This window comes from Pyxicephalus adspersus, chromosome 2 (genome assembly GCF_032062135.1).
Source record: "Pyxicephalus adspersus chromosome 2, UCB_Pads_2.0, whole genome shotgun sequence".
NCBI classification, from domain to species: Eukaryota; Metazoa; Chordata; class Amphibia; order Anura; family Pyxicephalidae; genus Pyxicephalus; species Pyxicephalus adspersus.
In genome coordinates this window covers 102555196-102582947 of record NC_092859.1, presented here as the reverse complement: position 1 = coordinate 102582947, position 27752 = coordinate 102555196, and the positions used below count along the sequence as shown (strand labels likewise).

The 27752-nt window shown below is 34.7% G+C and overlaps 1 protein-coding gene across 1 annotated transcript; it reads right to left on the bottom strand.

Moving 5' to 3' along the window:
- Nucleotides 1-1523: 1523 nt before the first annotated feature.
- Nucleotides 1524-27550, bottom strand: LOC140324082 (chloride anion exchanger-like). The gene is made up of 20 exons (XM_072401640.1): nt 27334-27550; nt 21792-21931; nt 19864-19974; nt 19580-19752; nt 17749-17913; nt 16298-16450; nt 14945-15027; nt 13377-13524; nt 12833-12946; nt 11592-11669; nt 10889-10984; nt 8924-9030; nt 8375-8444; nt 7748-7840; nt 7555-7650; nt 6370-6609; nt 5297-5351; nt 4721-4866; nt 3242-3307; nt 1524-2397 (listed from the first exon to the last, which is right to left on the bottom strand). The coding sequence occupies exons 1-20, from the start codon at nt 27486-27488 to the stop codon at nt 2374-2376; spliced, it is 2313 nt and encodes a 770-aa protein (XP_072257741.1). The 5' UTR covers nt 27489-27550; the 3' UTR covers nt 1524-2373.
- Nucleotides 27551-27752: the final 202 nt, after the last annotated feature.

Here is a 27752-nt window from a genome sequence, read left to right as displayed (position 1 = left end):
GGAGGCATAGGAGAGTAAGAAGGGGATCTAGGGAGGATTTCTCCAGAATTTGGAAGACAATTTAATGTTTGAAGATTGAGGGGAAAACACCAAAGGAGAGATATATTTGAACAGGATAATTTTATCTTTAAAGTAGGTGGCAATATCATAGGTAGAGAAGGTAGTCACAGGGAGTGTAGAGTTTACGAGTGAATTATTGTGGTAAAGAGGCAGCGTGGGTTGGATACCTTTTAGGATATTACAGAGGAGAAATAATTTTGCTTGGCAACAGTAAGTGCAGTGTTAAAGTGTTGTAGTTTGGCTTTGTAATTGAGGAAGCCATTGATGCCAGATTTTCTCCACTTTTGTTTTGCTGCACAAGCAGTTTTTTGTAGATATTGACTGTGTTAGCAGGAAGTGCTGAGTGGAAGGTGACAGGGGTAATTTTATCCAGTTGTGATGGTGAGTAAGGTGGGAGGTTGGCACCTGGATAATTTTCTGGAACATAATATTTATACTTTGTTACCTTGTACACAACTTTCTGATTTGTCCATATATAAAATGATCTAGTAGTAAATTTTGCTGACAGGTTCCCAATTGTACTTTGTCTCTCACAAATGATCTCATACCATATATCTCAACACTGACTGTTCCCTGTATGTTGTAGAGGTGTGCTCTCCCAGCACAGGCCGATGCTCTCTCCTTTTGAGCTTTATATTTGTATATATTTTTCTTGATTATTACAAACAATATGTCTGTCCTTTCCGGAAATGTATGGCTCCCATGACATGGTCAAAAGGACACCCCACATGTAAATAAACATGTAATCCTAACTATTAATTGCGGATGTACAATGTAGCAGGAGGGAGATTAATTTACCCAACGTTTTGAAAGACGCTAAAGGTTTGTACCCCTCTCACATTAAGGGTAGAGAATCATCAGTTCATCAGTTCACAAGATAGTGCACTCTTCCCACCAGCTAGTTCTCATGAGCTACTCACTTCATAATCTGTTGAGAATAATCTTGTCCTTGTGACTTTAGAACCTTTAGACTCCATCCATGATAATAAAAATCAGCCCAGGGCAATGTACCACCATTTTCATTCACTTGTGCCATGTAGAATACATAATATTTTATTCCAGATTATGTGAAATATAAGACTCCACTATCTTATTGTCAGATTTCTGGCCCAATGTGTGCTTTCCTATTCTTAATTTTCAGCAGATACAGTTTCTGAAAACTTTCACTGAAGTGGATGAAATTTAATTGACTGTCCCCTCCAAAATTCTTGTATGATAAGATTATATTAGAACCCAGATGGTAAAATGTTGCAAATGGTGGCGTATTGCTCTGGTTAAGTCAACTCTAATAGTTCTTACATCTAATACAAAATAAGACTTTTAAAGTGACACTTGTTCTATGCCAAAAAGAAACGATCTTCTTAATGTGGAAAAGAACTCTTTAGTATGCTCTCCCATCTCCCACTGTAATATTTGTTTTTGCTAATTATGTATTTTCTATCATTTTCAATAACTGACACACATTTTGTATTTTCAGTGCCTCTTTATTGTCATAAAAAGATACAGTTCTTTAAGTTCACATGTACTATTTGTGTCATTTCTCAATAGTTGTACTATTGATTATTATCCAATGGTATTTTTACTTAAAACATTTAATCTCCTTTAGTAAATTAGCCTATGACTTCACATAAATGGAAGCCTGAAGAAACAGATAAGATTTGACATTTAGACATTTCAATTTTGGGCAAATCTTCTGTAATTAATTCATTAAAAAAGTATGACCTCATTTATGCAGTTTATTGTATATCTAGTAATAGTTAAACACATTCAGCTGGACTTAAATAATATTAAACATATTTTGCAGCCTTCCAAGCTGCTTCCTCAGTTTTACTAGTGTAGGAAATACTCCATAAACAAATTTGTATCCACAACGCTGGGGTATTTTCTACACTGACAGAACTAAAGAAGCAGTTATGAAAGCTCTTCAACATTAAAAGAACAAATCCAGCTGAAATTTTATAAGTAGTTGTAATAAATGTTATATTTGTACAATATCTATAAAAATAAATATATATATTATAAATGGTTAAATAAGAAACACTACTATATATTGCTTGGATCTGTCTCATTAAAATGCAAAGATTTCAACTTTTTGAAAAACATATACATATTTTTTATTTTTTAATTGTGTAATCAATTTTAAAATGTTGTAAAAAACTGTATTTACAAGTAAAGTATATTATTTAGGTTGGTTATTCCCCTAAAAGCCTTCTAGTCCTAGTAGACTTCATTTTGTTTACATCCTATTTTTGAATAGAATGTTAAGTTTTGGGTCAGTCATTCAATTTAAAGTGCAATACAGGATTCACCTTCTTAGAACTTGGTTTCACTTGGCACCTGAAAAAGATAAGATACAGATTTGTGTTTACGATTCTGATATTTTAAATAAAAAAATGACATAAATGAATTTAAAAAATGACCCTCTGGGGACAGAAACATTGTCACTGATCTGGAAAAAAAAATGGAGATGTTTTAGATTTTACTGGCTACATGTTTGATTTAGGCCAATGACTCAATCAGCAGCAAAAGCGAAGTCAGGTAGTAGAAACTGTATCTTTAAAGCATGTCGTCAATGGAGGGATATATACATATTTTATATTCATACCAAAATCATTAGTCTTCAGATAGACCCATTCTTTAACTCAAATCTGAACATTTGGTATTTCTGCAAAACCTTACACCTTTAGGAGGTCAAAATGTGATTTTTTTTGCCCCCCCCCCCCCCCCCCAAAAAAAATCCACTTACGATACAAATGGATACAACAAGTGACCCTTTGTCGCCGTTAGAAAAAAAAAGGGGGGGGGCAAAAAAAATCACATTTTGACCTGCTAAACGTTAAATAAAATAGACTGGCATCACTGGTTGCATTTCTTATAAAATTCATGATTCTCAAGAGCTCTTCCAAGATCACAACGAACACTTGCTGGGTTTCAGCTGGTTGTATGCATCAAAGGGTTCATAGCCTGTGTTGTGAACTTCATGAGAATGAATTTCTTTACAATTCTTATTATTACAATCATGAATGAGGGATTGTTTTAAAACAGTTTATACTTGTGTGAATGTAATCATAGTCACAGAAGTAATCATGGTCACAGAAGAGTGATGGTGTTGCGATTTGTGATTGTAGTATATTTTGTATTCCATGTTTAGCTGTTATGTAAGAATATAATATCAACTTACATGAAAGGTGTTACTGTAGACGTTTCCATTGACAACTCCATTTGTAAAGGAAAGAATATCGTTTTCCTGTGTTGAAGGCACAAAATATTGTAAAATACATTTAAGAGTATAATAAATTGGAATTTTTTAAAGATAGAAATTAGTGAGCCAACACTACTTAGGAAATCACTGACTTGGAACAAGCATGCCGCATACATGGTCTGAAAAATCTAAACTCCTGCGTGATTCAGGCAAATGAATGGTTATGGTTGGGAATAGATTCGTAAAGCAAAGATCAGGTAGAAGGGCTTTGATGGGGTGCCGCTCACTATTGCTGTATGTATGAACCGCTCATTCATTCATTCATCCTTCAGTCGTTGGCCATTTGAAACGTTCTTTCACAAATATCTAGCCTGTATATTGTAGCCTTACAGTTCTATTTAATTGATTAAAGCCCATATTTCTCTAAACTGCCCTTTACACTTATTTGTTCAAATGAAAGAACAATATGTCTGCTTGTGACATACATTTAGAATGCTTATCAGAAAAGCACAGTGAACGATCAAATGATTAGATGCTGACTTCTAACTTCCAAGCTCATTTTCACTGATAGAGAAATTAAATGCATCGCCACAATGCACAAACCAACTGATGTGGCTTTTGAGAGATTGGAAAATACTGCTATTAGTACTGTAACTGTGAACTAGACTGGGAGATGAAGTAACAGGATTTCAAGAAAATAATGAAGCTGAAGAGTTTTTAGATACTTGGAATAAAGCCAGAAAGAATGGAATGGACTCTAAATTGATATCTGCAGGCAAAAAATTGTATTTGTTTTTTGTTTAGTTTGGGAAAGCATAGTGAAAGGTTAGACGTTAACCATGGTCTGAGCTTCAACACCTGTCACGTTTGTATTGCTATCTGGGTCCCATTTAGAAGATTCACCCTCTACTTGTACCAGTGATTATTGTCAGCAAAACCAAAAGTGAAATAAAAAAAACTAAAATCTAATGAGGATACATGTTCCAGGGACAGCTCCTCACTTTGGGGGATTTCCCTAAAGTTTATCTTCTTGTTTTTTTCAAACAAGAGGGGAAGGCAGTTTTTACCAACTGTACACAGGCCGGGCAGGATTTTAACTCCATTTTAACCAATAGTATGAAAATGACTTGTCAATACACTTTAAACATCTTTGTATTTCTCAGATGTGCAATGATAAAAAATATACATTCTAATGGAAGTGTCTTCATACCCCTCACACAAATGCAGGGACTATGAATTAAACATAATATTATAATATGTCATAAGGTTACAATGCAAAGTTAGACACGAGTCTGGGGTTTACAATATGTACCAGGGCAAAAAACAGGGCAATATGTACCACAAGTGACTACTTCATACATATTTCAATCAGCGCAAAAGTCAAAATGTACTCTATTCTCTGGCTTATCACATTTGACAAAGGAGTATAAACATTGATAAAGCATGCGCCTAAATTACCTTGGTAGTCCCATGTTTTAATGCATGCTCGAGGCCTTTCTTTTCAAGAACATATAGGACAGCATCATGGACAGTGAGAAAAAATATTGATGTTCCAATGTCAGTATCAAAAAATGAGCTGCGTTTCAACTTTTCCATTACAGCATCTAATGAATGAAAACAAATTTGAAATGAATAGAGCAGTTACATTTATTAAATTCATGTGTCACAGTTTTATTATGATCTTACTTTTTCTACCTTCTGTTTATTTGATATATTTATTATTTTAAAACAATAGCTTGAGAAAGGTATTTTGGACACAAGTGTGTAGCTACGAATCATAGTAAAATAGACTTTCATGGGAGAACCTAGGTGATCACATTATGGTTGACAATTCACAACTGATTTTCTTTTTGGCTTTATATCTTGTATAACTATTGTATCTGGTAGTGCTATCATGTGGGCTATTGGTTTTGGTGAAATTTACAAATTTGCCTACATTTTTGCATATAAACAGTAACAAGAGTACATTTTCTTCTTTTGTAGGAAAGGTCATGAAACAATTTTAACTGCAGAAAATACTGTATATTTACTTACCATCCACAGCAGCTATGTATACGTCTACTTCAACTTTGATAAATTCTTTCAAAATCTGCAAAAACAATGCAATTAATGATTCTTATGACATTTACACTATGTTCACAATCTGTGTATTAGAAGTCACTTACTCCCATACTAGCATCTATTGTGCCCATACTACCATCCAGTAAAATCTTGAACAGGCTGCTCCTCCTGGCATTTCTAGCATCACACGGTAAGAGACACTGAAGTACAAAGCTATGCTCAGCCAGTTCAACCTCTGACCACACTGTGCTGCAGCTCCTAAACATGGGGCTTTACATATGGATTCCTTTCCATCTAATCCTGTCATCATAGAACGAACAACTTAAAAGTGATTGATAGCATTGAAAACAGATGGGATACCTTAATAAGGAGGGGAAACCAACATTCAGGTTTGGAAATCTACTTCAATAAGTGTTCACCCTATGGATTACACAGCTGCCTATCCAATACTTCACTAACGTGATAAAATAGTTACATAGCCATGTCAAGAGATAAAGAAACTTTAATTACTACTAAAACATGTCCTTTTGAGGAAGCCTTTGTGGGGAAACGTGTCAAGGACAGTTTAATGGCATTAAAAGATAAACTATATGTAAAAGATATTGTACTCTAAAAAGAGAAAAATGGTGCTTTGAAGTGTTTGTTTTTCTACAGTGTGTTTTGTATCAAGAATAAAATACAGAAATGTAAAGTTTTCATAAAAAATTTTATTGTGGGGATATTTATGAGCACCGAAAAAAGGTCCCATTTCCTTCATAGGAAAATAAGAAAATTTTATCTTGTTTGTCATATAACGAATAAGGGATGTGGTGAGATATTGAAAAAGTGGGAGAAAAAATGTCTCACTTTACTTTAAAGTAATCCTTTAAAGTACTAATCTTGCAAAACCTAGTAATCTTTAGCTATCTTAACTTGGATGTCTTCTTTACTTTTTTATTAGTTATGTTTGAATAAAATTCAGTTTACTGGTAAAGAATGTCTTTCATTAGAGAACAGGACAATATTTCAGTTGTAACACAAGTAATAAGCATTTATTTTATACTTACTCCTTTCAGTGCTTTCATTCCAGACATATCAATGAATGATACTGCTCCAAAATCAAGTATTAAACTATGAATATCAATTCTGGGAACCACAATGTCACTTGGTAGATCTGAATTCCAGTCAATGACAATAGGCAGATCCTCAGTGTTTATTGGTTTGTCCAGTTCTTCAATCCTGTTATTGTCAAGTTCATCTTCATCTTCAGATTCTTTATATTCATAAGATGTGCAGACCAAACCTTTCTGTAGAATATTTTTTGGGAATTATTATTTCATTCTTGAAAATACCTTCAGGAGCTTACTGTACACAGGTCTTTTTAAGACAGTGACAAAGGAAGTTTTTAGAAACATAACAGGTAATTATTTAATCCAAAACTCTCATTTGTTCCTTCTACCAAACTCTATGTCATTACAGGAGGCAGTTTCAACATGGAGGTCAGCAGAAGGAACCAGTAAGAGCCATTTAGAACCAAGGAGCCTGACACTCCTGGAAGTGTCAATTTCTAAACAAACTTCAGGAATAGTTCTCACAAATGTATGTTTAGGGGTGCAGCCAGTGGAAAAGGTATTTTCTTTCTTCTTTACAGTTACTTACTTCCTCAAAGTTTATATTTGGGAAAATTTTCAGTACATTTTTTTAATACATGCATATTTCACACGTTTTGTCTTTTCAATATAGAAATAGCACAGAACAACACCTTTTGATCCTGCCTGGAATACAGTGGATTCCTAGCAACTGAAGTCAGTTCATACTGAAGTAGGAACTGCCCCCAAGATATACATTTTTTCAAGATGCCTTTACCATACACCAAAAGTAAATGAATCTCTAGGAAGTATATTTAAAAAGTATTCCCCTTAAAATGAATTGTTTAAAAGTTTGGGATTGCAGTTTTAATCCCTCTACATTTATACATTTCTCATTTCAGGGCTTAAACAATAACTCACTTTGCCACCTAGTGGCCAATCTTTAAAAGTGCACAGAAGTAGTTGAACAAATTTAGGCAAATTTACAGGGGAAATACTTATAAATTTACTCCTAAAAGTAATTAAACTAAGCAGTGGCCAACAAAAATATCAATATCAGTAGTGTTGGCAGTGGAGCACTGTCAATGTATACAGACATATTAAGATTTTCTGCAATCATCTTGCCATCCATTGTACATGTGTGTAGTTAAAAAAAATACTTACTGGAGTGACCTGTAGCTCTCCCTTTTTTACCAGCTTCCTGATTTTTCTCAGTGCCTTATTTCTCTTACGAAGTATCCACAGCGGATTAAATCCAGCCTAAACATCATAAAAACTTCAATGTAAACAGCATAGGCAAAAAATAAGAAATATGATATATTAAAAATAAATAAAAATAAAAAAATAAAAAACTTACTGCAGCAATGAGTTTCTCTTTAAAGAATTCACTATTGGCAAAGAAAACAGGAGATGGACATCTGAAAATCTTAAGTCCTTTAGGCTCACAAATCTGGAACAAAAGAAAGACATGATTAAACCAACTCAAGCTTAAAGCTCCACCGAACTTGAATTTTAAGATAAGATAAACACATTCCTGGTGATTTGAAACAAAAGGTGTACAATCATCATTTTTTTAGGAAGCTGTCATTCCCCCTGTAAAGGTCTGCCAGTGTGCTGTCCAGCAGACCCCTTTTAAGTCAAAGCTACAACTCTCCAATCAGCAGGAAGTTTGGTAAATTGTAGATTGATCTATCTTTGACTTAGCAGGGGATGGCTCACACCTCTGCAGAGCAAGGGTCCCAGTCTGCAGCATTCTGGCAGGATAAGGTGCTTCTACCCTGACATTTTCGAAAGAAAACAAACAATAAGACTTTGGGCACCTTTTGCTGTGTAACACTTGACAGGTAGTTAGCAGCAGATTTAAAATCAAAGTTCATTTGAGTTTTAATTGAAGAGTAAAAAAAATACTAATGAAATGACTAAATGTGACTTTAGCCGCTATGAATTTATATATAAACACACAGTAATGAGTTATAATACTTACGTCATAAAAGTTTTTCCTATTTTTGTAGATGTCGGTTTTTTCAATATTGGCTATAACTGCAAACTTTGGGCTGAAAAAGAGGTTTTAATATGTATTACTTTTTTGTAGGCTTCCACTGGTATGGAGAAATCAGATACAACTTTGCTAATCTTCCATGACAAGAAAAAAAACTATTAAATGTTAGGTAATTTACATGTGTCACTGGAATGCAGCCACATTCATTGTAAGTTCTCCTAAGAGCATTCCATATGTATAGACAAATAATTCTATTGGCTGACCAAATAAAATATAAACCTTTATCATTTGCCAACATGATACTTTTTCAATTCATAAAGACGTATGAAAGTAAATAATAATGTTCTATTTCGTGCACTTTAACAGTGTTTTATGACAGCATAGGATAACTGTCTTTCTGAATATAAAAACTAAAATACTATATAAACTATAAAAAAACTTTATGCAGCATCTGACAGGATTTGTTTTATACATCTGTTATACAAACTTTGACTGATCTTTGCAAAACATGTCAAGACAAAAAAAATCACTTACAACTGAACACGGAATACCACAGTCAGAAGTTCAATTCCCACACCAACAGCCAGCCCAAGATCCAGACCAAGGAGTACTGATGCTAGGAATGTCAAAATCCACACAAGCTGATAGGAAAAAAAAGATTTAAATCTATAGTGATCATAATAAGCATTCCAATAAAAAGAAGACCTACATATTGGGTTTGTCATTGGTTTGAATGAGAATGAAGTTTTAAAGCAGGGGTAAGCAAACTTCGGCCTTTAGGCCTTTAGCCAGATACGGCCTAGCTGGTAGTTCATTCCAGCCTAATGCTCCCTGGCCGATCCCTGCGGCTCCCCATCTGCCAGGGGGCATTAGGAACTACCGGATCCGGAGCCGCCTCCTTGCTGTTGCTCCCCTATTTACTGATTATATCTTTTTATATTATATATTAGATTATATATATTTATTAATTATATATTATCATTGTATGAATTTTCGCCGCTGCAGTAAATAGGGAAGGCTCCCTGAAGGTAAATCCCTTTCCTCCGCAATGCATATGGAGGAGTTGGATTTCACCTCAGGGGGTGTTCCCTGGTGGTGGGCGGAGCCATTAGGGCAGGACCCAGAGTCCAGCCTAATGTACTCCTGCCCACCCCATAAATGGCCTAGTGGCCATAAAAGTTTGCCGACCCGTTTTAAAGCCATCTCCTGGTCGACTTTGACGCATAGATTTTGAAAACTATTAGTTTGTGATTAGATGGTGTAATGTAATTCTTAGATATCATGAGCATATACATTGCAGCTGATGCTTTCAGATAACAAGACTTTTCACTGTCTGCTTTGTATTTAGGCTAAACTCCAAAACAACAGCTACATTTACAAATACGGTAAAAACATTAATTAGCCACATTATTAGGTACACCTTGCTAGTATCAGGTTAGACCACATTTCACCTTCAAAACTGCAGTATTTTATTATGGCATAAACACAATAGGGTGCTGAAAACTTTTCTAATGGATTTTGGTCCATTTTGACATAATTATTGATCTTGTAGTTGTTTTTTCATGTTTGTTATCAAGCACATACATGATGCAAATCTCCCATTCTTTTACATCCCAAAGGTTCTCTTCCTGAGATCTGGTGACTGCGAAGAACATTTCAGTAAAGGGAACTCATTGCCGTGTTGAAGAAACCAGTTTGAGATGAATGTTGCAGCAGAAATGGAGACCCATCTGACCATGCAACCTTTTTCCAATTCTTTTGACACAGGATTACTCGAGTCTAAAGGTCTCCCAGGCTTCGCCAGAACATCCGTCAAGGGATGATGGGCTGGTGCCCCTCATAGCCACTGGACTATTTTGTTCTGGGGAGAACACCAGGTCGTAGCCCCCAGGCTCTCCCCACCAGGAGGGAACAGTGGGCTCCAGTGTAGGGATAGCCAACAGCAGGTACTGAGTAGTATGACAGCGAGAGGCAAAGTCTAGGCAGGAGGCAGGAAAGCGTAGTCAAGGTCAGGCACAGGTCAGGAATTCAAAAGGCACAATATGCCAGAGTGTAACTGAACAAGTCTCAGGTAACAAGAAGGATTAGCAGAATAGAAGGAACTACTCTGCCCATTGGCTGCTGCACATATTCTGAAATACCCTTCAGCTGAGGACAGCCTCAGAGTAAGTGCAGGGGATGCTAAAAAAAGGCACATCTTTGCACAGTTTAAGGTAGGCTGAGAATGGTGTAAGCTGCTGGAGAGATGATGGGTGGAGTGGTAACACCATGTCAATTGGTATATATACCTTATTGGTATATAAGTCCTCTTTTGCCTGATATTCGGTTTGTAAAGAGATTGGAGGCAAGATAGCGAGTAGCAAAATATTGGAGAATGTAAAATGAAAAATGGCAAGCTTAGCAATATAGCAAGCATGAAAATTCAGTGCTATACTATTACTATTTATTAATATTACAACTAAACATAAATAATAATGAATGAAAAAAATATCCACTTACACAGTCGTATTTGTCTCTTTTAAATAAGACAGGAATTTCATTGAATTTCATCAGCATTCCTTTCAAATTTATTAAGATAATGCCTGCCAAAACTGACTAAAAAACAAAAAGTATTTGTAAATAGTTATCAAAATAATAATATTTTAACATGACAATAAAACCATTTGTATTGATTCCCTGAAAAAATAATAATGTCACATGTCAGTCACATATGATCACAATCCATTCCATTTTACACATGAGCCAATTAACTGGATATTAATGGATCATGAATCCGCAGGAAACACATATGTAATAAAAAAAAAAAACCTAGTCAAATCCTATAATTTCATGATGGCATAGAAGTGCTCTCTTCCGTAAATACATCTACAGCCTTAATATCTGCTAGTTTTGCCACAGGTCAAATTTCAAAGCTTGTTAGGCTAAGTTTGTTTAGCATTTATAGCTAGAGATAATATTTAATGGGTCAATCGCAGTAAACTCAATAAAAAGGTTATTTGTTCTTCTGGCAACAATTGTTTGTTCATTTTTATATTTGCTTAAAGCAAAGAATGGATACGAATTATCTTTGTAATTGAAATGTTTTGAAATCAGAGTGTTATGATTGAAGATTTTATATTACATTAGTATAACTATGCTATTTTTATTTTACTGCTATATATGAAACACAATTTTAAAATACAGTAAATACACTAATAATTACCTTTGGTAGAGGTTCCAGAAGGTATCCCACAGCCAGTGTTACTATTAACACAATAATTCCAGATATAATACCAGCAACCTGTGAAATAATAATAATAAAGCATAATACAAGCCTTTATTCACCACTGTAAAACAAGAATGCTCAATTGAAGTTGCAGTTACTCTTCCATTAGTTATACAGCAGTGTGGAAAACGTACTGTTTTCCAGCATTAGGTCCATGACCTCCAGGTCCTTTAGCTTACAGATCAACATCTAACTTTTAAAGTCTCTGGTCAATTGGGAAAACTTCCCTTTACTCCCTTTCCTACTACTGCAACAGAAAATAAGTGATCATCTATACAAATGAAGGGAACTTCCCCTTTTAGGACAGTGTTCACTGGAACAGGCATTTGTATTGGAAGATTTACTTTGTTTTGGTGACACATTTGTGAAAAAACTGGCTAGATATACACTTTGGATAATTATTTAAATTCATATAAATTTGCAGGTTCTCCCCGTGTCTGGGTGGGTTTCCTCTGGGTACTCCGGTTTCCTCCCACATCCCAAAAACATGCAGATAGGTTCATTGGCTTCTCCTTAACAATTGACATTAGACTACATTAATCACATATGACTATGGTGGTGACATTAGATTGTGAGCTCCTTTGAGGGACAGTTAGTGACACGACTATGGACTTTGTACAGCGCTGCATAATATGATGGCACTATATAAATACTGTGTAATAATAATAAATTACTGTATCATTATGGTGTATATAATTGTATTTGTTATTTTATTGATCTGTTTTTGACATACATATTTGTTCACAGATCTAATCACTTGTGGATATTGGGCATGCTACACAAACCCCCAAAAATTTAGGAAAGTTATGAGTATATGTGTAGTAATCCCTGCCTGTCTCCTACACTGTCCCCAGTCTCCAGACAGAATTTGCTAGAAATGACAGCTGAGAGTTTCTGTGTAAAAACAATAGCCACTACAGTCACTACTGGTGAAAGTGGTCCTTCTGGTGCAATGTTTATAAACATTGTTCTGATATAGGATTTAGAGATACAAAATAACATTGTTGTTATTACAATTATTATTATTGTTGTTATCCTAAAGGGTAAGCCCCAATCTGCATATGGTGTCAGTTAAGGCAACCTGAGGGGTACAGGGAAAAATATGTACCCTTTAGGATAACCAGATCAGCCCAAATGAGCTCCTTCTAATAAAAATCACAAGGTTTCTTTTTGCATACCTGGGTTTTACCTCCAGTGCTTTCTTGTACAGATGACCTTGATAAAGATGTACTTGCAGCAAATCCTTTAAATGACCCACATACAATATTACTTAGTCCAAACGCAATTAATTCCTGTAGTAGATATGATGATAGTTTTAATTACTTATAAATGTATAAAATGTATCTTTTCAAAGGTAGTATTAGACACTCATTTTAAAGCTGTAGATCTAGTTTATTCTGGCATCCCTGTAAACCCCTAAAAGTAGAACTGTGGCTAAGCAATGGACATTTACATTTTTTATATTCTTAGCAAACCAGTGGTCATACGGCCTGGAAGTCTTAGAGAGGGAAAAAAACAGTCCACCAGACATTGTGGTAGTCAGGCAGTTTTGTCTGACTTAAAAACATACATAGTTTTGTAACAAGTGATGGATGGCTCCCTACATGGTAGAATCTTGTGTTTTCCTTTACTGAGAAAAAACAAGTTGTCTGCAAGCTTTATCATGTACTTGAAGGCCCTCTGTGTGATGCTGCCGAAAAGTTGGGTTTTAACATATCATACCTGATTTCCGTTAATGTTGTAGTTATGCTTGATTGCATAAACCTTAGCAACAGAAAAGGCTACAGCAAATCCAACAATAGCAATAGAGAATGAATTGGCAATGGTAGCTTGAAAAACAGCTATACTTGGTGCTGCAGGTGGCTGGTAGCTGTAAAGAAAAGTGTTCATTGTTAGCATGACATTGTATTTGTAAGTTGGAGTCTAATGTTATTTTGGCTATATAGGTAGTCCCTGGGTTACATACAAGATAGGGACAGTGAGTTTGTTCTTAGGTTAAATTTGTATGTAAGTTGGAACAGGTACATTATTTTAATAAATGTAATTGTTTGTCTCAACCTAATATTAGACAGCATGGTGTATGTCACTGTAAAAAAATCCTCACTGTGAGCTAATTACAAACAAAGAAATAAAAACCTTTACGCAGCCTGGACATTTATTAACTTCTAGAGCAATCCGTGCTTTGATATGCAAAAAGAAACAACTGCAGAGTTTTCTTGATCATTACAGAGTTATGGGAGCTTTCAGAAGAGCTCAATCGCAGCTGTGTTTAGGAAAAGATTTCTTCTGCAAGTCATGCAAACCACCCCCCTCCAGGGCTCTGTCCTGCACATGAGGGAACAGTGAAGCCCCATTTGTATCTACCGTAGGAATCGTTCGTATGTTGGATGTCCTTAACCCGGGGACTACCTGTCATTAAACTGAATTTCTGTGAATAAGGCAATAACAGCTTGAATGATATTGGTCGTTTTGGGCAACCAATACAATCTACTGTGTGCATTATTTTTTCTTTAGTCATTGAGTTTTTTTGAGGTTTTAGGGCTAAATAAAGGAGTGTGTATGACAAGCTGACAGCACTGCTGCTAATGGCTAGTTAAATGGTATCATAGTGAGATCAGATGCCAAACATACTAAAATATAGATTTGGGGGTCACATACACCTATATTTTTAATCTAAAAATTTAGTTTAAAAGGTTGCACTGACTTGAATAACTGACCTAAAGCTGATTTGGGACTCAGGGCATCAAAGGTGCTTAAAAGAAAAAACCCTTGAGGAAGTCCTAAAGATTTATGTTATGTAGTGTCAGCAGCCGTTTTAGTTTTTTTTTATATTCAGTTGTGCCCTATTGTATGCCTTCATATGTAACATTCTTATGTTATTTTATGTTACGTTATTTAATATTTTTATGTTATGTTATTTTTTTATGTTGTTATGATAAAGTTTACAGTAAAGAAAATCAAAACATTATCAAAGACCACAGAGAAACAGTCTGAGAAGGCCAGTCAGGGCTTCTCTCATAAAGCCACCAACCTTTGTTTTTTTCCTGGGATGTTTTAAGGTTTTCCCAAGATTTGTAGGGTATGGCTGAGACATGCTTGAATGTTCCAGGTACATATTCCTCCTAAAGTAGTGTGCTGGGGCATGTGTTTGATAGGCTTATGGAAGTACTATAAGGAAATCCTTTTATTAATGAAATATTATGTATACTATCAAGACTAAGGGCATGTAAGAAACAAAAAAAGATTCCCATTATAAATATTTTTATTTAAAGAAGCAAGTTAGCTCTTACCCTTTCTGTATAGTTCCCACAACAGTAACATTATACTTGACTTTAAAATTAAATGCATAGGACACACCAGCAGCAATAATTGTCTGCAAATATAAGAAACAGCAGAATACAATTATTAAAACAATTATAGTGTTTTTTTTATATAAATAAAAAACTAGGAATATTTGAAAGATAAAAAATTTTGGAAACTAACTTTCATACATCCATATATATTTTTTCCTCTACGTGACTGTCTAGCCAGAGATTGGGAACCTCATGAATATTACCATCTTCCATGATAATGTTTTTACTTATTACTAATAGTTACAATAGAAATGGTTTCATTAAAAAACAAAAGCACCTTCAAATCAATGTCAAGTACTGTTCATAATAGTATTTTATTTGCATTAAAAGTTACATTTTCAGGACAAGTAGAATTCAAGCTCCTGTGCTTTGCCTTCACATTCCTCCAAAGTTCTTGTCCCATTTACTTTTCTGACTTGGTAAAAAAATACTCCCCCAGCCGCTTTCTTTACTCCTCCAATGACCTACAACTGACTACCTCACTCATAACCTCATTACACCCACGGCTACAAGACTTTTGAGCTGCCCCAATCCTCTGGAATGGTGTTCCTTGTCCTTTTCACCTTGCTCCTACTTTCTGCTCATTTAAAAGAGCGCTCAAAACCCATTTTTTCAAACTTACCTACCCATCTTCTTCTGTCTTTTAAAACTATCACTACTTTCCACCATTACATTACATTACATTATTATCTCCCCTCCCCTGTGTGTTAATTCCCCCACCTACTAGATTGTAGGCTCTTCAGGCAGGGTCCTCTCCACCTGTGTCACTATCTGTATTCATCTGTCATTTTCAGCCCCTATTTAATGTACAGCGCTGCGTAATATGTTGGTGCTATATAAATCCTGTTTATTATTATTATTATTAATATTAATAAAAATAAAAAGTAGAAGTGGCAATAAATCTATGAAAGCTTGTCTTGAAATTGTTTTTAACTGTTGATGCAAAAAAAGTACAGACAATACTTCATTCTTTTGTTGTTCACAATCAAAATTCTGTAAATTTTTATTTGCCATCTCATATTTATAATGGGGTTATAGAGTATAATTAGTTTTTTTGTAATATTTATTAAATATTATTTTGAACAGTAACTTAAACAGACCAAATAAGAGCAAAAATGGGAATTTAATTGTTATGATTTGGATACACTTTAACTTCCTTACATCTAAACAGCTAATTCCTTATGAGACATTTATTATTATATACTATTTAATGTACAGCGCTGTTGGTGATATATGAATACTGTTTATTATTATCAATATTATTATTATAATGTTATAAATTGGACTTACCATAATGATCTCTATAGGTATTGGCACGCGTAATTTCGACTTGTAACGGGCATTAAGTTCTTTTACAATAAAAACACAAACCATTATTATGATTGCAATGACAAGATCAGCAATATTGGTTTTTGTGATTTGTGAAAAGATGCTCTTTAATGCCTACGAAGTCAAAAAAATAAAATAGTTAATCATCCATAAAAAGCATCAGGACTAGATCTTAAAAATCCGTAAAATTTATGAGGACACTATTTTCACAAAGACCCTTGGAAATTGTATGAAGAATATATTCTGTGACGTGCAACTAAAAGAAAAGGAAAGTAATTTAAGCTTTAATAATTGATTTACATTTACAAATTTGTTGATTTTCATATTGTTAAATTACTCTTTCTTCTCTTTTTTGAATAAATACAAGGGTCATTGTACTGTACTAACGTACATTCTAGCGGTTAATAAGCCTAGATCTCGGAGTGATAAGGAAATTTCTTAAATTCTTTAGGCTCCATTTCAACAAAATTATAATTGGGGCAGAAACATACAGAGTTTTTCAAAATCGTGGAAAAAAATCTAAAGATTTCCAAAAAATAACGCAATTTAGGGGAAATTCATTTAGCTCTGAAATTACAATTTTTACAGTTAGTGAAAAGATTTAATATAAATTTAAGGCAAGCAAAATTTGTTTGGGGAAAAGGGTCATCTTGTTTTTATCTTTAATTGTGTGGTTTTATTTCATTTATGGGTCTTTATTATGAATACTTTCACTCAAGGATCACACAACTTTCACCCCTAACTGAAATAAAACCACACAAGTAAAGATAAAAACAAGAATACTTTTTTTTTCTCAAACAAATTTTGCTTTACTTAAATTTAAAATGTTCACTGACTGTAAAAATGGTAATTTCAGAGCTAAATGGATTTACCCCAAAACACTCTGCTTATCCTTAAGCAGAAGTATGTTTAATTTGCAAGCTGTTCAAGGATACTGAGAGTACCAAAATCTTTGCAATTAACAGACAATATGGGTGGTCTATCTTAAGAGCATTTCTGTATCCTGAAGGTTATACTTACTTGAGAATGGAAAGCATGCTACCATTGTTTGGAAATAACATTTACATTCTAGGGGGCCTCTTTGCCACTACTGTGCATCCATTGTTTACATTGCCTACTGGTGGCTAGGTATGTATGTTTATCTAATAAGACCTGATAAAAAAATCTAGACACATAAGCAAAGCTATTGATTGTGTTTCAACAGGTGATTTTATACAGGTGAATATATATTATATATATATATATATATATATATATATATACACACACACATTCTCTATACATTTAATGGCAGTCCACCAATCAGTTCACTATTATGATAGGTTAATGCAAAGTCAATTGTTGTGTAGGGAAATATTACTGAAAAATGAATATAATATAATAATAAATTAACAAAACAAAGCCCTACTTACATAGAAATTGGACAGCGGACCGCTAAATGAAGGAATTTTAACTCCAAAAACATATTTTAATTGTGATATCACAACCTCAATGGCTGCAGCAGTTGTGAAACCATTAATAAGGGGTTCCGATAAATATATAACTATGAAGCCAACTCGTAGAAGTCCTAGGCCCAACTGCAAAAAAAAAATATTATTTTAATATTTCGTATAGTATTATTTTCATTTACCTTAAAAAGAAATGTAAAATGGCACCAAAGCAACAAAAAAGCTAAAATATATGTTTATTTATGCTACTTACAACAGTTAGGTATTTAAAATATTTTTTTTAAATCAGAGCTTAAGAAACACCGATGAATTATGGTTCTGTTAAAATAGAGTACCACTTGACAACCCTGAGAAATGATTCCTTTGGTGCCTATTGTGATGTTGCTTTAACATTACCAATAAAGAAGCTAATATATTACAAAGGAATGTTTATTTTTTTATCTAAAGTTTATTAATGAAATTGCACAGTACAAAACAGCTTTAAATAACACATTTGTATCATAAGGAAAATAGAAATTCAAATGAACCAGTCCAATTATCATTATTCTACATTCTAAAATTATGCTACATGACCTGAAAGGTCATCATACTCATACAATACCCAATAAGGAAAAAGGGCATATCCCTGGTTTATCATGAGATAATATATTACAAAAAACAAAGCCAGAGTTTGGTTTTGTGATTCAAGTTTTGTACAAATTGTTTAAATTATAGGTAGACCAACATCAGGGGAAAAATAGAAGAAAAGAAAGAGAAAAGCAGGGCAGTGGAGGAGAATAGGAGAAAACAATCCAATAAATCTGGTGGTGACAAAAAGCCTCATGTGTATAATGCAGTTTAGAGGTTCTACTATCAGATAACAATTCTGCATTCTAAGAAACCACTGTGCAGTCGACTCGGATCTCAGCTGACATCAAAGAGTCATCAAGAGTGAGCCACAATAGCTTTCCTGACTAAAGCAATTGTAGTGGAGGGGAAAAATACTGGCTCAAAAGGTGGATGATGGTCAAAGATCAGTCTTACACCTCCAGCAATGATCAAGTAAACCCTTTAGATATACGAGGGTATAATATGTAACATGGTTGGGGCATGATATCAACGGGTGAGTATTTGCTAATTTGTCTCCATCTACCTAGTACTATTGGAGTGTAAGTGACGATGTCTTGGACTTGATCCTGGGAAAGGGTAAGGCCAAGATCTTGCTCCTGTTGTCTAATACAACATATGGATGTCTTAATGACAACTGTTTGTTGTGTTACATCTCATTGTGGCCTTTGAAGCTAAACTGACAAAAAAAAAACATTTTTGCAAATATAATTTTATAAAAATAAAAACAGGAATGTTATTTTCATATGAGTGGATAACTGGTAATTTTCTGTAAATCAGCCTCTATTGCCCTGATTTAATAAAGCTCTCCAAGGCTGGAAAGAATACACTTTGATCAGTGAAGCTGGGTGATCCAGCAAACCTGGATAGGATCTGGCCCATGATTCAAAACATTTGCTAGCAAATAGCAAATGATTTTAAGAAATCCATTCCAGGTTTTCTGGATCACTCAGCTTCACTGAAGAAAGTGTATTCTCTCCAGCCTTGGAGAGCTTTAGTAAATCAGGGCCCATGTCTCCATTATGGAGATTAACCCTCTCTGTGTGTTCTTGATATCCTTGTCACTTGGACCAAAATTAAGCGGAAAAAATTTGTTTTAAAAAAATAAAAAAGGGAAAAGGAGAGGAAATAAAAAGAGAAAAATGTCCCCATATCTATTTAAAAGTAGTTATGTTAAGAACATACCGACCTGAATCATTCCAACAAGGACAGTTAGAGAGGCTGCTACAATAATACGCTCCTCATTCAGTAAATCTTCACTAGTAACATTAGTAACAGTGGAGTTTGTATTTCCATATTTATCATCAGGCACAAGTGTGGCTACAACTGAGCCAATCATTAGACTCACAACAGGGAAGGGGCCTAGAGACAAAGTAAGAAATATAAAAAATATAAAAAATATTTATTCTGTATATTATCCATTTATATGGTTATTATCACACATCCGTAATAATATGTCTGCATGTAACTTACCTGCTGATATATGTCTGGAGGTTCCCAGGAAAAAGTAGAGTACAACTGGGAAAAATGATGTGTATAATCCATAGCCAGGTGAGACATTTGCAAGGAGTGCATAAGCCAAACCTTAAATACAAACACACATTATTTTCTTTCTTTTTTTAATTTGAAATAATCATGAATGTATTTCTGAGAACATCCTACAAACCCACAAACAGTCCGAGCACACAGCTATTCTCACACTACATAAGTGAAAGTGATTAAAGATGTCAGTAAATTGCCTTGCAGCTGTTGTCCAGAAATATCTGTATTCAACTATGCCATTTTAATTGAATATTTATCCTTCATCCCGGAGCAAAGGAAGCACCAGGCGTCGCCATCTTCTTTGTTTTTCTGGGTACGTCACTGGATTTTGCACTGCGCAGGTGCAAGATCATGTGACGTAGCCTTCTGTAAAGGTGCGGAAAAAAGAGTGCTGATCTCAGTGTGCATGCGTGAGATTGGCATCTCTTTCCCCTTAGTGTAGGAAAATGTCCCAACAGCCAACAGCCTCCTGCGATGTGTGACATCTGGAATATGCAGTCAAGTTTTGGGCACCAGTTCACAAAAATGATACTGTGGAATTAGAGAGTACATAGAAGGAGAGCTAAACTTATAAAAGGAATGGAGGAGCTCAGCTATGAGGAGAGAGTAGCTGAACTGAATCTATTCTCCCTTGGGAAGAGATGTTAAAAGGGGGGTATGATCACCCTGTATAAATATATAAATGGTCCAAAATGAAAACTCTCTTCCCCATTATTCACTTTAGGATCATTACTAAGGACAAGAGGGCACTCTTTGCGTCTGGAGGAAAAGAAGTTTAAGCTCCGGATAAGGAAGGGATTCTTCACTGTATTCCTCCCTCCGGAAGTAGTTTCAGCAAGTTGTATAGATGGCTTTAAGAAGCTGGATGCCTTTCCTAAAGGGACAGAATATACCTGGGTTTTAAAGTAATAGACAGACTGTTGATCCAGGGAACATCCGATTGCTGCATGTTGGAGCAAAATTTTGTGCCTTCTTCTGGATCAACTATGTTCATAGGGTTTTATATCTGGGATATGTTTATTTCCCTAGGGGTTGAACCTGATGGATGTCTTTTTTCAACCTGATATACTATGTAACTATGTGATGTAGGTATCCCGGGAGGCTCTGTGCTCCCATTCAGTGTCAATCATTGCGTTGATCAAGACAAAAAGGGGAAGGGCTTATCAGTTTCAACTTTTATGTAAAGTAAAAATTTTAGTTGAGGTCCGCTTTCCTTTTGTATCTCCCTGCCGCAGGTAGATGCTACATGTAGTGTTTCCCTAAGAGGCAGCGGTAAACACACCATAACCTCAATGCCAATGTGAATTTAGCTATACAAGCCTAATTTAATCTTTTCCTGTAAATAATTATGGCTACGTACAATATCTTAATGTGTATTTAAAGACATTCATTAATACATCGACTAGCAAATATATTTACTGCACGTTTGATACTTGCACATTCGCTGATGTGTTTAACAATTATTTTATTTATAATGTATAATACATATAACTGTGTATATTTTTTAGAAGTTATCATGAAGATGGAAAATATGACAGGTCATTGTTGTATTTTTCCATTTTTGCTTGTTTTTTTTCTCTTTAGCACTGTCCATACTTAAGGAGTTTCTAAAAATTGTGCATTTCTCTGAAAACACCAGACTTCATGCCTAGGTTCCTCAGTGATATTTTAAATCACTAGATGAGATTTATGTGCCACCAACCAGCACCTGGTGGTGTGCAAGAAGATTGTCCTCTTTTAATAATTGGCTCTAGGGGTCTTAAGCCTTTCAACCATTTATTGCTGCAAGCAGTGTGGTATACAGTCCAGCAAATGTTTTCTCAATATGTGTTTTTTGTTTTTGTGCAATACATGCTTACCTTGTAATACAGCTACAAGCCCTGTTGTAACTCCTGAAATGATGTCATTGAGAATCCACTCCTTAAATCGATAAGCAGGAAGCCAGGAAATAACAGGGAAGAAAGATAGGGCAACCCTCTTAGCTTTCTGAGAGGAACATCTATAACGCAAGTCAAAAATGACTCATATTAGTCAAACATATTAATAATTTGTAATCACTGTGACATAAAACGTATTACAGTTGGGGTTATCAATAAAAGTTGCAAAAGCAAGTTCTGTTACACAAACAACATGGTTTATAACTGAATCCAAAGTCATCCAATGTTTCAAAATCCCAATAATTTGTACATCAGCCACAAATGCAGTACCATAGGACATGGAACTAAGTGCTCATTCGTATGGCATGGTGCTGATGAAAACCTAAATATTCTGTTTTTTAGGGTCAAAATCTTTCAGGCTTAGTTGTGGGCCTCATTGTTACCTAAACATTTTGCATTGAGAGTCAAACTTCAGATATCATCTGGGCTGTAACTTCCCTATCAAATGCCTTACTACACACACTCTGTGGGCCTGAATTAATAAGCTCTCCAGGGCTGAAGAAGATACACTTTCATCAGTGAACCTAGGTGATCCAACAAACCTGGAATGGATGTGATCCAGGATTGAAAACATTTTTAAGAAATCCATTATATGTGAATTTATTAAAAATTGTGGTATCTATTGCCAGTGTAACAATAGTGTGTGTAAAATAAAAATTTACTCTTCTGTAATGTTTTTGGACTGTTAATAATTTTACACTTTCCATGTAATAACAAAATCTTGCAGTACATATTGATATAATTCAAGGCAACTGAAAATTTACCCTACTCTCAGGGTGCACAGACTGCCTGTGGTGGTCACAGCCACTGTGCATTTAGGTTTTAAAATATTAGTGCATTTGAACAGATTTTTTATTATATTAGCTTATTGAGCTGGACACAGATTTTGCTTTAATCCTTTTTATATTGCACATGCAAATTCAGACCGAACAAATATAACAATTATGTAAACATGCAAATCAACACTATATCATCTTAGGTTTAGTAATTGCATTTTGCATGTGTTTGTGTATAAACATTAGCTGCTGATTGATCTCTTTTGTTTTCCTACATAGAACAGTGTGAATCAAGCCTTAGTAACTTTTACCCACTTTCTTTAAGTCTCTGATTATGCATAGCAATGTAACACTCTAACAACCACCAGTCAATGGAAATGCTACTCTCTGTTTTCCTTGCATACATGCTTAAACCCGTTGATAAGGCACACAGCAAGAAGTGGTGGCTTGCTGCGTACAGTTAAAGGGCTCACTTCTGTTTGGAGTCTTAATATTCTGAAATTTTTGTTCTTCTCATTTTGGACATACAGACCTGAAACTAAACTGAGGGAAAATATGGGCAACACTAATAACAGGCTCTTAATAAATTATAGCTATGTCAAATTTAGTTACCCATTCACTTGCAGGTGATATAAACACACAGGAATTACCTTTTAACATTATTGTATTGATTACTGAGCACCGTATTTGTCATCTGTAGACTGTAATAGGGTCTGACTTTAACACCAGGTTTGTCCAACTTCAGTGACTTTTTAACCAAACAATTACAAAGTTCAAAGAATATTTGACCGACCTTACACGAACCAACCCAACCACACTGTCTTTCCCAAATAGCCATATAATACATATATTTGATCCCACTACTTTTAAAAAAAACATTAATAAATGACAAAAAAAACATTTGTAGTACTGTGGCAAAGGGTTGGAAGCTCAATGTTTTTAGGCTCTAGTATAAGATTATCAAAAACTATCAAGAAGAAACATAGCAAACATTTACACAAGATGAAGGCAGAAGGTGAATTTGTATTATTGGTGACTACTACTCTGCTGCTCTCTGCATGTTTGCTGCGTGAAGAATTCAAAGGTTAATTGGTTTGTAATTGCAGTGGTGTAATACCAGATGTGTTTTCCTACTTCCTACTAGCTTCTCATGCTCATAATGATCATTTAAGATAGTTCTTGCCCTTGCAATGCTACCAGAATACTCTCTATTGAGCACTATGTTTTGCCAAGTTATTTGACCCAAATACAGGGTTGGTCTGAGAGACAGTCAGAAAAGGTTTGTCATGGGTAGATTATTGATCAATAGTAAATTAGAAGTTTATTCCGCTAATTTCTTCAGGAAAATTCAGTTCCTTTAACCTGTTAATCAGCAAACCTATGACTGTGATGCAATAAGAATTTCAAACACTGCAGGATTCTTGCTGTCTCTCACATACAGAAAGCTGAATATAATATGTATTATGAATATACATACAACTGCTGGCTCTGCCAAGTGGTATTGGCACCGAAATGATGCAGACATCGAATAGAATGTCTAACAGCCAATATTTGAGAAACCCCTAGCAACTTCTGTTGGAACCCTGGGGTTCCATAGTACCCTGCACGGGAATATCTGGTATAGATTCCCTTCACACCTTTACTTTGAGAACTTGTGCATTACCAGAGCCACATGTAGTCTGCTGCTTAGGATGACAATGAATACAAGATTATAGTAATGATGGAAATGTTGTAATTTAAGCAAGCAAGCAATGTTATCTGTTCAGTTTAATTTGTTGTCAGTAAATGCTTATTATTGACCAATATAGGTATATAAAATACATTGGCCACTCCAAACAATGGGAAATATAAACAGGTATATAGGTAAAAATGTTGATTATTATATAAATGTACTTTCCACTGCCTGGCCTACCTGAGTGTTTATCAGGTCTGGCTCTGACATTTAATTCTACCTATCTATTGAATTAAGGACACCATTGTATCATATAAAAAGGGCAGTCTACCTGCTGCAGTTCCTAAAAGTAAAAATTTGCAGAATTAAATTCATCTCTGTGGACAGACACTTTACTTTAAAGAGCATTTGATTTTTATGAATACAAGCATCAAAACACGGATTAATAAACCAGGGGATAGTCTATACTGGTGCACACAGCTGACATCTTCTTGTCCACCTCCTCATTGTCAATAGATTACCCAGTATGAGATGTCACCTCTTCTTTAGAAGAGTGAAAGAATAGTGCCTCCTGTCTGCCTGTACAATATATAGTGCATGCACCATTGAAAAGCAAACTATACAGGTGAGTGAAAGAAACATTCCACCAACAGCTTGGTTTGTTAATTTTATTTGTAATAATTTGTATTGTAAATGCAATGATTATATTTGACCAAACAAAGTCATTCATATGAACAAGAGTATTGGACAGGACATGAAAAATGGAAAGGGAGATGTTCTGTTACTTTTCCAATAACAAAAGTAGATATTACCTTCCTTAAATTTAAATTGTGTTTACTTGCGTCTATATTTGGGTGACATCCACTAAGTGTAAAACCGTTCATTTCGAGATTTTAAGAATCCAAAAAATTATGGTACTTATGACTCCTTCTAAAAATATTAGCGACTCCTACTTCGTCTTGCAGGATTTCTTATCTATTTTCAACAACAGCATAGCTGATAGTTGGGAATATAAAGGTAACTCCTAAATTGGTTTGTAGTTAGTCACCTACGACATAGCTTTTTGTAATGTGAAAAGTTCAGTATGGTGTGGCAAAACTTGTGTGGACAGAGCTGGTATTGGGGATGGGGAAATGAGAACCAGAGAGAATAGCCTAAAAAAATCCCTGAAAATCTTTCTTTGGTTTGTGGGGTCCACATAACCACTAAACTACACTGTGTGGTGCAGGTACACCTTTTTAAGCAAAGGGATGAATAACATAATACAGAAAGAGAGTATGGCAATAAATGATAATAATTTGTAGTTTAGGTAAGTGGTGCACATGTCTATGCAGTAACTGCTCTTACTGCAAAACCAGACAGTTCTAGTAAATGACAGTGCCTGCAAATGGTGAAGAAAGGTCATGATAACATTACAAAGTTGCTTGTGTAGCTATTATGCTTGTTATGTTCTTTTCTTGGGGGAAACACCATACACTTCTATTTACTTTAATGGTTTATATTATATATCTATGCTTCTATAGATTTACCTCCCTGTAGGCTTTTGTACTACTATTCCTTGTATTTAGCTTATGTACATAGTAATTGCATCAAATTCACAGTTGAAGTGTGCACCAGTATTAGTCATCAGATACCTAACATATTATGTCACTTACTGGGCAATATTATCAGTTCTCAGTATCAGGATCAAGGTTTTTAACAAAGAACCCTACTAAATTGCTCCTCTATTTCTGCATTTCTCAACAGGACATTTTGTTAATTATATGATATTGTGTAATATTATATTTTTACATTCAGTTTTTTTTGCTAAGCATCATCCTTCAATGCCAAGATGTAAGACCATCTACTTGTGCGTATAATGTAGGTATAATATTAGACATGAATGAGGTCACTATTCACACATTGTAAGTTGACAGTGTAGTTTTGTGTACCATGGTGTATAAAGGATATAGGTGATAAGAAATGAGTGAAATGTCAAAAGTAAATGGGTGTATTTGTAGAGTTTGAAAAAATTAAATATAGTTCAACTATATGCAGAGTCAGTCCACAGATGTGACAAGACAAACTAACCCCTTTCCCTAGATATTTGCTGGAGTAAGAATGTTCAGTTCATATGTTTTTATTTAACACAACACAGTTGTATGCTTTAGTTACCATGTGCGGCTTGTGGTTCAGTGCTTACCTTTCCTGTTTAATACAAAGTTTTTCTCAGTTTACTATGTAACCTTTTATTATGCATAAATGATAAGTCAACAATGTACTTTCTAAAATGTTTATGGTAAGAAACTGTAAAATCTCATTTACAAAGGGGATATTGTTTTTTTGTTTATGTGTTAATTCCATACTGTAGTTTCTAGCAACAACCAAAATCTCATGTGTAGCAGGAGCAGGAAACTACAAACCTGAAATGTCATTGGGAGCAGAAAGAGACCATTCTAACTGACAGGTGTGCTTCTAAGGACATCCATGTTTGAATCACCTTTTCACTTTTTTCATGCTTTCCTTTTTTTAGTAGATTTAACAGCCACAACTATGTGCCCCACTTGGTGCACAGAAACTGAAGTAGTGAATTCTGCTGATCCTGGTGCTATTTTGCTATGAAAATGGCATGAACAGTGAGAAAATTTTATACCTTCATTAAAACTGTCATTAATTTGCTGTGCTTTTGGTGGACAGAGGTGCACTTTAAAGAGTTTCTATCAAAGCAATACAAGGATTTTATGTTATTAACCCAATGGTTCCATACAGTATTGTGAAAATGTTTCTGCATCTGCTTAAATGCTGACTAGTGTTTCATTGCCCCCCCAAAATTCAGCATGTACTTGTTTTTTGAAGAATTATGCTAAACTGAATGATGATCTCAGATTTATTGAAACAGTTTTCTTCTTCTGTAACTCTGTCATACCAAAGTTTTGTTACAATGAATTTCCAGCCTTAAAATTTAATAGCCTTTCTAAAAACACAACAATGTACTGGATAAGCTACTCAAACATGTACATGTAAGTATTTTGCTTACCCACATGACCGTTTCAGGTGATCCACTATTGTGGTGTGATCTCTTTTTACTATTTCATGATGAGCACTGAAGGAATCCTCAGAATAAATGGGTCTGGACACTAAGTACTTATTCTCAGATAGGTCATTCCTTGCTTCCTGTGCTTGTGATTCCATGTTGTAAATGCTTGTTGAAGACAAAATATGTATTTCCTTTTATTTAAATGTCCTGATCTGATCTGAAAAGTAAAAACATGAACATAATAAATTAAGCAGTTGAAGACTTATATTGGCATATTCATATACCCAGTTCAATTATCATATTTATCCATGTTCATATTACCATGACATCCAGCACAATTTTTAGTTACTCTAAGATATGAAAAAAGCTAAAAAATAGTTTAATACCTTTTGACTTACTATCCTTTACTTACCCAAAAT

Bases quoted from the DNA above. Each gene is read 5' to 3' on its own strand.
- LOC140324082 (XM_072401640.1), bottom strand. From the start codon at position 27,488: ATGGAATCACAAGCACAGGAAGCAAGGAATGACCTATCTGAGAATAAG. The intron at 17,914-19,579 runs GTCGGTATGTTC...TTTTTTTTGCAG, and splicing joins TCCTTGTTGGAATGATTCAG to TTGGGCCTAGGACTTCTACG. The intron at 9,031-10,888 runs GTAAGTGGATAT...TTTTCCTATCAG, and splicing joins AAAGAGACAAATACGACTGT to CTTGTGTGGATTTTGACATT.